A 12,228-nucleotide genomic window follows, 5' to 3' on the forward strand; every position below is an offset into this window, starting at 1 on the left:
TTGGATAGTTTCTATTGCTCAGTCTTCAGGTTCACTGACCTTTTCTCTGTATTTTTTAATCTGCAGTTAATCTCCCATGAATTTTTAAAATTTCAAGTACAGTTGACCCTCCATATCCACAGATTTAGCATCCACAGATTCAACCAATTGGGGATTGAAAATATTTGAAAAAAAGTTTTTTCCAGAAAGTTCCAAAAAATAAAACTTGAATTTGCCACGCACCAGCAACTGTTTATATAGCATTTACATTTTATTAGGTATTATAAGTAATCTAGAGATGATTTAAAGTATACAGGAGGATGTGCGTTGGTTATATGCAAATACTATACCATTTTATATGAGGGCCTTGAGCATCCTTGGATTTTGGTATCCACGGGGGTCCTGGAACCAATCTCCTATGGATACCAAGGGATGATTGTATTGTACTCTTCATCTCTAGTAGTTTCATTTGGTACTTTTTTTTTTAATAGTTTCCGTTTCTCTTTTCAATATAGTCATGGTTTTCCTTAAATTCTGTAGATATTTATAATGGATGTTTTAAAGCCTTGTCTACTAATTCCATCATCTCTGTTATTTCTATGTTATTTCTATTTTCTATTGACTGGTTTTTATCCTGGTTTTGGATAGCTTTTTCCTGCTGTTTTATGTACATATATATATTTGGATGCTAGACATTATGAATGTTATATGGCTAATGGATTCTGTTGTCATCCTTTAAATTAGGAAGTTTGTTTTGTTTTGATAGGCAGTTATTTGTGGATCAGGTTGATATTTTCCAGAATTTTTTTTAAAGTTTTTTGGGGGCAAGTCTGGAGTAGCCTTTACTCTAAGAGTTAGTTTTTCCCCTACTGATTAAGTGACCCTCTGAGTCTGTGAATGCTCCCAGTGTTCAACAAGGTATCTCCGCTCTGGCTGGTCAGAACTTAGGCATTTCCTAGCCCAGCCTCAATGAATTTCACTCTATGCATACATAGCTTAGTACTCTGCTAAAACTCAGTAAGACTCCTGTTCATATTTCTGGAGCTCTTTCTCTACATAACTCTTTCCTCTCCAGTATTCTGCCCTGTAAACTTGAGCTACCTCAACCTACCTGAACTACAAGTTCTATTCTTAACTCAGTGAAATTTCACTGCTTAGGTTCCTCATACCTTGCCAAGGTCTGGGAAGAGGCTGCAGGCAGAAAGCCAGGGTAATGGAAAGACTCACCTTGTTTGTTTTCCAAATCTTACTTTAGTTCCTTGGAGGGAAAAAAAACAACAGCAACAACAATGCACATATAGAATGTAACCATAGTTGGAGTTTACCTGTGATTTTTTTTTTAAATACATCTTCTGATGAATGAGGAGAAAAAGATGTTCATGTTTTCATGATGCCCCTATTACCTATCACATTATAAATCCTGTTCTACCCTGTCTTATGTATTGACTTTATTACTTATAACATCTTTTGTCATGTTCATTTTCATTTATTTAATAAGTATTGAATGTGTGTAGTTACCATATCGACAGGATGGATCAGACATGGTATCCTGCTATTAGGATGTTTATAGTGTAGCCAGGAGAGAATATGTATATAGAATCACTAAATCCAAGATACAGATTGAAAATTACCAAAAATGAGTACAGATAAAAATGGTGTGGGGGGCTTCCCTGGTGGCGCAGTGGTTGAGAGTCCGCCTGCCGATGCAGGGGACACGGGTTCGTGCCCCGGTCCGGGAAGATCCCACATGCCGCGGAGCGGCTGGGCCCGTGAGCCATGGCCGCTGAGCCTGTGCGTCTGGAGCCTGTGCCCTGCAACGGGAAAGGCCACAGCAGTGAGGGGCCCGCGTACTGCAAAAAAAAAAAAAAAAATGGTGTGGGAAGCCATAAAGGTCTCAGTTGTTTCCTGTTTTACATATTGGATTTAAATGGGGAACTGCAAAAAAAAATTTTTTTCCATTTTAAAGCTTCTTATATGTTAATTTGAATTTAATTTTCATTCCATTTTAAATATAATGTATTTGTCTTTCAGAGTTTTGTTTTAGGTAATTTTTAGCAATTTAACTGGGAAATTAAAATATATCCTTAGAAGTTACATTATCAGGATAAACTAACTGCCCAGAAGAGAAGCCTGAGGTTTTATAATCTTGTTTCATTTGACTCTCAGTGGAGGAATCAGACATCATTGATCTGGAGAAACGCTATTGGTTGCTGAAGGCTCAATCCCGAACTGGACGATTTGATTTAGAGACGTTTGGCCCATTGGTTTCACCACCAATTCGTCCATCTCTAAGTGAAGGTAGGAACATTCTATTTCTACAGTGTTCCTTGCTAAACACACATAAGACCATCTTTTATTTCTAACCAATACATCTTAACTCTAAAAGGCTATAATGTTACAAGTTTGCAAGTTTCTTGCAAATAGTGTAGTTTAGTGGGAAAAAAAACTAAATTGGGAATTATAGTCTTGAGCTTCCTATTCTACCTATGTAGCCTTGCATAAGTCAGTTTTGCTCTCTCACCTGTACATTCTCATATATATAAAACATTTTGACCGAGACAGTGGTTACAAAACAGTACTCCAGTGAGGTGCCTCAGCATCTGGTGCAGGGATTAGGGAGGTGGCCACTGAGCAGGCAAAGCTCTAGGTTTCCACACATAGCCCCACCTGTTCCCTCACCGCAAGAGCCTCCACTGTTTTTATTTTGCATAAGAAAGTTCCACTGGGGAATTACCTGGCGGTCCAGTGGTTAGGACTCTGCACTTTCACTGCTGAGGGCCCGGGTTCAGTCTCTGGTTGGGGAACTAAGATCCTGCAAGCCGTGTGGCGTGGCACCAAAAAAAAAGGAAGAAGGTTCCACTGTTCTATCCCTCCCTCCCTCCCCTGCCCCAAAAAGATTAAGAAACCACTGGACTGGACCATCTCTATGCTCCCCACTTAGCCCTAAACTTTTCATTGCTATAACTTAAAAAAAAAAAAGTTAGTAATGCAAAGGGTAGTTGTTGGTGATATCACAAAAACCATATTTGGAATCTGAATACTTGGGTTCTGCTTCTGGTTCAGACCTTTTTAAACTTTTCTAACTTTTGGCAAGTCATGTAACTACTTCTAGCTTTGATTTTCTACTTTTTAAACTGAGGGCACAGAAGTAGAGTCTTACAGACAATCTGTATTCTTCACATTCCCAGTGTATTTCAGAAATACCTGTTTGGGGAGCCAGAACAGATAGGGCTTGTACCTACTTCAAAGGTGCAGTTGTGTTTTTACCTTTCTAGAATTGGAGAGTGATAAGTCATTTTATTTGAAAACAAAATTATTCCATTTCTATTTTTTACAAAAGGTTTGAAAACCACAGGATTATATTATAAATTCCCTTTTATTTCTGAATTTTAAAATATTTATAAATATTAAGTAATACAAAGAAGACTGCAGTACAGAATTTCTTTCTTTGGTAATATAGTGTGTTATTTTTCTTTGCTTCATGAAAGAGCTTAATGGAGCTTATTAATAACAACACAGTATATCTTTGATATGCAGTTCAACTTTTCTTCTTTTTTCCTTTTTCTTCTTAGTCTTTCCAAATAAGGATAATTGTGGTCTCTGACATTTTTTTTCAGTTCTTGATTTTTTAAACTGATTTTTATTTTTTACAGCTAAAGTCATTTTGAGCTATAGGAATTGATATAAAATAGAGACAGGCAGGCAAACAAAACCAAATACTAAATGATAGTAATGTATTTTCTGCTAGAAAGTTAAGTTTTATAATTATACCAGGAAAAAGAGAAATACTTCCTAGGACAATGGGAACTACTGATAAACTTTTTTTTTTTTTAATTCAGGCAGTTTATGGGAGTCATGCCTCCTTTCATAAACATGTCCTTATTACCATTAGGAAGTTTGTTTGTTGTGATTTACATTGTCTTCCTATTTTACAGGTTTGTTTAATGCTTTTGATGAAAATCGTGACAATCACATAGATTTTAAGGAGATATCCTGTGGGTTATCAGCCTGTTGCAGAGGACCCCTGGCTGAAAGACAAAAATGTAAGTGTGTTAAACACTATCACAAAATTTGCAAACTATACAGCGAAAAAAATCAGCATTCATTCATATAAAAATCATCTGTGGATTGAGGCTTGAATTTTCATTACTCTGGCAAATAGCAGTCTCATGTTGAGCTTTTACTGAGGTCTCTGTAAGGATTCAGTCACCTATTTTCTGTGGAGTGATTTGGGATTTGTCATTAGTAACGGGGTTGATTTTTCCAGATGAATGTGCAGCTCATGATAAATGAACTACATCAGTCATGATGTATTTGAAAATGTTAAGCATTTAGAAAATATTTTCTGGTAGTCTATAGAGAATTTTGTGTCTTGCATGACTTGAAGTATAACTTACTTTCTGTCACTTGAATACATTAGTATTTTATTAGCAAAGTGAAATTTATGATCAAAACACAGTTTTATTAAATACTAAAATGGTCTTTTAAGCCTAACTAAAATGTTATAGTGTAATTTATAAGCATATTGAATTAATAAATCTTAACTATATTTGATAAAATGCAACAGTTTAGGTTCCAACATTTAATTGGAACCTAATTCTAATATATTTACAAGTGTCATTATCTCTGTGTCTTTCTAAAATACAGCTTCACAAATGTTGCCTATGTGGGGTATGCTACTTGTTATTTGATGTTCTTCAGTAATGTGCTGTGATGCACTCCATTGATTTAATAGCATAATTATTATGGGAGTATATGAAATAGATAAGTATGTAATCTAAAAAATGTATATTCCTTTTTTCTTCCCTGATATGGTATACCATTATTCCAACCTGGCTTTACGATAGATTATTTGTTCCCATTAAAGTTCAAATATTAAATAAAGAGGCCAAAATCTTTGCTTTTCAATTGAGGTTTATTATTGCCTTAAAAAAATTTTAATTTCTTTTTTGCTAGTGGAAGTTAATAAACTAGAGTGATTCATTTGATGTTAATTAGCAAAGTGCTGCTATTTCTAATTCTTAGTCTGTTGTATATAAACAAAGAATTGAAGAGTTAAAATTGTTCTTTGGCAAAAAATGAGTGTGCCTTAATTACATTGGAGAGGCAAAATCTTTATACAGTTATCCCTCAGTATCTGCTGGGGATTGGTTCTGGGACCTCCTCGGATACCAAAATCCATGTATACTCAAGTCCTTGTATAAAATGGCATAGTATTTGCATATAACCTATGCACATCTTGTGTAGTTTAAATCATCTCTAGGTTACTTATAATACCTAATATAATGTAAATAGTTGTAAATACAATGTAGATGCTATGTAAATAGTTGCCAGTGTGGCAAATTCAAGTTTTGCTCTTGGGGACTTTATGGAAAATTTTTTTCTTAATTTTTATATATTTTCGATCTGTGGTTGTTTGAATCTGCAAATGTGGAACCTGTGGATACAGAGGGCCAACTGTACCACCTTGTTATTGTTGATTCTTAATGTAGATGGAACATTTTCAACATTGTGAGAATCAACTCTGAAGTGATCAGTTTTAAATAGTACAAATTAATTTAAAGGCTTGAATTACCTCCTCAAAATCTGTGAGGTATTGTACAGTAATTTGGCTCTTATTTTTCAGTTTGCAAGGAATTTAACTCTAGATTTGGGGGAAGGATAGGGTTCTCCAACCTGGCTAATGATGTAGATAGAGAGACTTAGCAAGTATGTGCAGGAAGTTCTACAAGTTCAGAGGACTTTAATGACATAGTCTGCTCCAGATAAGCAGACTTAATCCAGAATATACTTGCTTAAGAAACTAAGTAATTTTACTAAGGCAGCTTCCAGTAAAACGTATTGTACTTCAGAATACTTCATAAGAGTTTCTTTTGTTTAGTTTGCTTCAAGGTGTTTGATGTTGACCGTGATGGAGTTCTCTCCAGGGTTGAACTGAGAGACATGGTGGTTGCACTCTTAGAGGTCTGGAAGGACAACCGCACCGATGACATCCCGGTAAATTCTGGTTGTATACATCTTGTTGCATGTAAATTTCCAACAGGAAAATGGAGTGAAAAATTTTAAAAAGAGATCAAGAGAAAGGGATTTGTTATTACCTCTAGTTGCTATATTATGCTACTCAAAATATCCATAGCTGAAGGTACAAAATTGGAAAAAGAATTTGCCTTAGAAAATTTCATAAACTGAATGTATTGTGTAAAGTAAAAATGAAACCAGAGGGAAATTGGCTTAATTTTTTAAAGCAAGTGTAACAATCTATTAATGATAATTTAAAAAAATACTTGACCTGGGCTTCCCTGGTGGCGCAGTGGTTGGGAATCCGCCTGCCGATGCAGGGCACACGGGTTCGTGCCCTCGTCCGGGAAGATCCCACATGCCGCGGAGTGGCTGGGCCTGTGAGCCATGGCCGCTGAGCCTGCGCGTCCGGAGCCTGTGCTCCGCAACGGGAGAGGCCACAACAGTGAGAGGCCCGGGTACCGCAAAAAAAAAAAAAAAAAAAAACTTGACCAAAATGTCGTATACCTTAGTCACTGACTAATAAAGATGATATCTACTCTTTTCTAATTACTTCTTTGGGTTTCTGTTTTTAAAGGAATTACACATGGATCTATCTGACATTGTAGAAGGCATATTGAATGCACATGACACCACAAAGGTGAGTCTCGCTGGGACTAATCCTTTTCTAAAAATACCTTGTACTCTGAATTGGTTTATATAGTTTATATATATATTTAAATCTCTTCTACCTCATCCCCACCAAGTGCTTATTTGGATCTGTTGTTACAACACCTCCAAGTTGTCTCTAAAGATAGCCCATTCCATCTTTAAACAACTCCATTAAGTGTTATATACATAAAAACATTTATTATATTTTATAAGCTAGGCATTTTATAAAAATTAAGTAGACACAGCCGTTGCCATCATTTATAATCTTTATTTCTCCCATTTTAATAAGTTATGGTAGGGCTAGCCTTATACTGAGTGAAAGAATGCACAGAAAAAAAGAACACATATTGTATGATTCCATTTATATGAAGTTCGAGAACAGAGGCAAAACTTAAAAATGGTAACAGGTGTTACAACAGTGATTTCGGGGATGAGTGATTTAACTGAGGAGGACCATAAGGATATTTGGGATGATGGAAATGACCTTTTATCTCAGTCTGGGTGGTACATATGTTCTTTTACAAAATTTAAAAAGTAATATTGGTAAAGATCTCTTCTGAGTTCTTTAATGGCAGCCAGAATAAGCATGTAATCAATAGCTTATATATATTTTGCCTTCTGTATGAAAATGTAATTTTTGGTACACTTTGACACCAAGAAAATATTGCTTTACTCAACTTATAAGAGTAATGTTAAATTGTATTTTGGGGAAATGTAATGTAGATACTCATTTTTTATATTTATTAAATTCTTTTAAATCTCTAAGAATTCTGATAAAATTACCAGATATTTCTAAGAAGGTCTTAGAAAATTGTTAGGATCAAAGGGCATAATCCAAAGAGTCTGCAAAAATGCTTTCAAAATTAGTAAATGCTTCATTTTCCCTACTCAGGGCCTTTTGTGGGTTCCGTAAGTGACCTTTGAACCAGAAGATACTGTGAGTTATTTCCCAGGTCTTATTGGAGGAAGAAGATTGTTGGGGATAAATTGTCCTCATTGCCATTGACTATTTCAACAAAATTTGGTTACTTTTAAACTTATCCTAGCTGGCCTACTTCTCAGATGAACACATAGCATCTACCTTAAATTATTGGTTTTCTTTCAGACATATGACAATTAGAAGTCTAATAAACCAGATTTTATTCAAATAGTATAAAAAATGAGATCTTTTAAAATACTGTTTCACTTTCAGATGGGCCATCTTACTCTAGAAGACTATCAAATCTGGAGTGTGAAAAATGTTCTTGCCAATGAATTTTTGAATCTACTTTTCCAGGTATGTTTAAGGTAAATGACAGGTACAGAGGACAGTGGTACCAGTAGTTCTGCATCTTTTCCATATGTAATAGTTATTACAACTAGGCTACAAAACCATATATTATAAAAAGAACTACATTATCCCATACACGACCTGAAGGATGGTGAGAGAGCATGAGTGCCTACTGAAGTTTCTCAAAGTCATGAGACGATAGGAGGGTAGAATAGAGCTGATTATGTTTATCTTACAAGTAATGACAGGAGAATGTAGACACATAGAGAATAATTTGCTATTTTTCTTCATTGTTGTCTTGTTTAAAGGCCCCTCCTAACAAGTAAGGCTGTGTGAACAGAGAGATGGATCATAAGTAGGCAGCTGTAAATTTTTCACAAAATATACAATCTTCCCAGTTAGGAGATTATCTTAGATGCAAGACTGTTTCTCAGTTCTGTTTTTTTTTTTCTAATTCTTTAGAAGGTCCAAAAAAGATTGAAGGAGAAGGAGGAAAGAATAGCTGCTAGGAGTGAGCAGCCATATTTTAACTGTTTTCCCAGTTAAAATACTTCTCTTGCTCCAATTAAAAAAAATAACTTATGGTTTCCCATTTTTCATGGTTCTTTATAAATATTTGTTGATTTAATAGTGATATTTTAGATTCTCCTTATTATATTTTCCTTTCCTTGTAAAAGCATCCCTGTGAAAGTCAGAAAGGTTTAGTATCTTTGTATCATGATCTTCCATTGCAAATAAAGAGTAACTTGTCTGTGACACAACCATGTTAGAATACATGGAAATTGAACTCTTCCTTATAGCTAATGACTAATTAATGTATATTTAAAGCATATGCAATCTGATAAGCCTATAATATCCATATAAATCACTCAGCTGCTCCACTATCAGTTTTCAGCAGGGATTTAAGTTGATGGCTTTGTAAAATAAAAAATGTACAAAAATAATATAAATCACTACTATAAACAGAAATGACTTGCTTGGTAATATGAAAATTGATCAGCTGTTTTTTTATCTCATTTAAAATAATATTCTCAACTACTTTAAGTCATAATTAGTTATACAAACATTTTGACCACTTAAGTAAACTTTGTGTTCACTTAATATATGAGTAAGCAGACTGTTATGCTAATTAGTTTTATTTTCTATCTGTGTCTTAAAATAGAGTTAGCTGGTAAGTTCAGTGATAAAAGCTTGAATTATGCTCTTATTTTATTTGCCAAGATCCCACTCTTGCCTGAGTATTTAAGTGTAACATAAGTATCAGTAGAATTAGTAAACCATTCCTGTGGTAATACTTTATTTTCAATCCTTTTTAATAAACTCAGTGCCCAATATTTTGCAGAGGAAGCATGCTAAACATGAGCAGGATCTTCTATCTTATACATTTGTCAGAAAGTATCAAATGTTAAATAATGTGGTAAGCAGAATAACTCAGCCTACCCCCACCCCCACCAATATCCATGCCCTAATCCTTGGAACCTGTGAATATGTTATTTTACATGGCAAAGGGGATTTTGCAGATGTATGAGTTTAAGGACTCTGAGATGGGGAGATTGGCCTGTATTATTCAGATGGGTCCAGTCTAATCACATGAGTCCTTAAAAGTGGAAAATCTTTCTCAACTGTGGTCAGAGAGAAAGAAATGACGTTGGAAGAAGAGTGAGAGAGGTGCAAGTGGCTAGCTTTGAAGAAAGAGGAAGGGGCCGCGAGCAAAGGAATGTGGGTGAACTCTAGAAGCTGGAAAAGGCAAGGAAGCATATTCTTCCTTTGACCTCCGGAAAGGAATACAGACAGCCCTGTTGCCGTCTTAATTTTTAGCCTAGTGAGATCCATGCCTTACTTTTGACCTACATAACAGTAAGATAATGAATTTGTGCTGTTTTAAGCTGCAAATTTTGTGATAATTTGTTACAGCAGTAATAAAAAAAAACCGATACAGAGGGAGGTAATCCGTATTTATGGATTGGAAGGCTCAATACTTTAATGATGTCAATTCCCCTTCAGTTGATTTAAAGATTTGTGCACTCACAATCAGAATCCCAAAAAGTTCATTGTTGTCATTGTGTTTTTGCAGAACTTGACAAGCTGATTCTAAATACACAGAGAAGTATGAAGGGCCAAAAATAAAAATAGCAAAGGTGATATTAAAGAACAGTGGACTTGTATTACCAGATATTAGAACTTGTTATAAAATAACAGTATTGGGCTTCCCTGGTGGCGCAGTGGTTGAGAGTCCACCTGCCGATGCAGGGGACACGGGTTCGTGCCCCGGTCCGGGAGGATCCTACATGCCGTGGCGCGGCTGGGCCCGTGAGCCATGGCCGCTGAACCTGCGCGTCCAGAGCCTGTGCTCCGCAACGGGAGAGGCCACAACAGTGAGAGGCCCGCGTACCGCAAAAAAAAAATAAATAACAGTATTAAGACAATGTGATATCTGCATAAAGTTAGACAAACCAGTGGAACAGTATTGAGAGTTCTTAAACAGACCTACATAGGTGTGATCACTTGATTTATAACAAAGAAGACATTGCATTGCAGATGCAAAGGGGTGGTCTTTTCAGTAAGTGGTACTGAATTAATTAGTATTCATATGGTGAAAACATGCCTCATTATTCCCACCCCATTATAATACATGAAAAGTAATTTAGGTAGATTATAAATCTAATAAATTTGAACGGTAAACAATAAAATGTCTAGAAAATAATATAGGAGATATTTTAATGACTTTGAGGTGGCAAAGAGTTCTTAAACAGGACGCATGCAGCAATGAAGACCCAATGCAGCCAAAATACTTCCAGAGAGCACTAAGCATAAAGAAAAGTTTTAAGTTGGACTTCAGTAAAATTAAGAATTCTTTTTATCAAGAGATACCATTAAGAAAATGAAAAGAGGGACTTCCCTGACGGTCCAGTGGTTACGATGCCACGCTTCCAATGCAGGGGACACGGGTTCGATCTCTGGTTGGGGAACTAGGATTCCCCATGCCACGTGGTGTGGCCAAAAAAAAAAAATGAAAAGATAAGAATATATTTGCTTTATCTGTATCCAACAAAAGACTTGTATATAGGGCATACAAAGAGCAAAAATCAATGAAAAAAAGGCAGAAGCTCAATATCAAAGTGTACAAAAAACTTGAACAGGTGCTTCACAAACGAGAATATCCAAATAGCTAATAATTATGAAAGGGGGCTAACTTCTTTAGTCATAATGGAAATACATTTTAAAATCACTCTTGGAGTACCATTAGACATCCATTAGAATGGTTAGCTTTGAGGTGATATGAAGCATTGTTGAGGATAGCAAGAAACTGGAACTCTTACACATTGCCAGTAGGAATATAAATTCTTACAAGTATTTTGGAAATTGTTTGGCTGTTTTTATGTATACTCTATGACTCAGCAAATCTACCCCATGTATGTACCCTACAGAAACTTGTATATCTGAGCACCAAGAAACATAGAATAAGTTCTTATAAGCATTTTTTGTTACAGCCCCAAACAGAAAATGACCCGAGTACCTATCAACAATAAATACATAAACAGAAATGGTGGCACATGCATACATATGGTTTACTTTAAAACAATAAAAATAAATATACTGGTGCTACACACAACCACATGGATGAATCTTACATAATTTTGAGTGGAAAATACTGGACCAGAAAATTCAAAAGCAGACAAAACCAATCCATGGTGGTAGAATTTAGTAGAGTGAACACATTAAAGGGGTACAGTGGTGTCTGGGAAAGAACTCAAAGTGGAACTTTGGGAGAGGTAGCAATGTTCTGTTTCTTGACTGGATGAAGGTTACATAGGTGTGTTTACTTTGTGAAAAGTCAATAAACTGTACACTTAAGATTTGTTCACTTTTAACACTTTGCTGTACATGTGAAACTAACACAATATTGTAAATCAGCTATACTTCAATTAAAAAATCTTTTTAAAATATTGTTCACTTTTAAGCATGTATATTATATTTCCTTTTCATTAAGTTTGCTTACAAAAACCCAGATACCTGTGCTTCCCTCGTGGCGCAGTGGTTAAGAATCCACCTGCCAATGCAGGAGACACGGGTTTGAGTCCTCGTCCAGGAAGATCCCACATGCCGCGGAGCCACTAAGCCCGTGCACCACAACTACTGAGCCTGTGCTCTAGAGCCCATGAGCGACAACTACTGAGCCCATGTGCCACAACTACTGAAACCTGCATGCCCTAGAGCCCGTGCTCTGCAACAAGAGAAGCCACCACAATGAGAAGCCTGCGCACCGAAACCAAGAGTAGCCCGCGCTCACCACAACTAGAGAAAGCCCG

The 12,228-nt window shown here is 36.0% G+C and overlaps 1 protein-coding gene across 2 annotated transcripts in view; it reads left to right on the plus strand.

Moving 5' to 3' along the window:
• Positions 1 to 12,228, plus strand: part of USP32 (ubiquitin specific peptidase 32) — a 150,792-nt gene that overhangs the window by 73,756 nt on the left and 64,808 nt on the right. For both annotated transcript variants that reach the window (XM_073797726.1, XM_073797727.1), the window contains exons 6-10: positions 2,146 to 2,277; positions 3,915 to 4,022; positions 5,861 to 5,976; positions 6,575 to 6,637; positions 7,841 to 7,924. In XM_073797726.1, the coding sequence (XP_073653827.1) occupies positions 2,146 to 2,277; positions 3,915 to 4,022; positions 5,861 to 5,976; positions 6,575 to 6,637; positions 7,841 to 7,924 (503 nt within the window). The remainder of the gene's footprint in view (positions 1 to 2,145; positions 2,278 to 3,914; positions 4,023 to 5,860; positions 5,977 to 6,574; positions 6,638 to 7,840; positions 7,925 to 12,228) is intronic.

This window comes from Tursiops truncatus, chromosome 20 (genome assembly GCF_011762595.2).
Source record: "Tursiops truncatus isolate mTurTru1 chromosome 20, mTurTru1.mat.Y, whole genome shotgun sequence".
NCBI classification, from domain to species: domain Eukaryota; kingdom Metazoa; phylum Chordata; class Mammalia; order Artiodactyla; family Delphinidae; genus Tursiops; species Tursiops truncatus.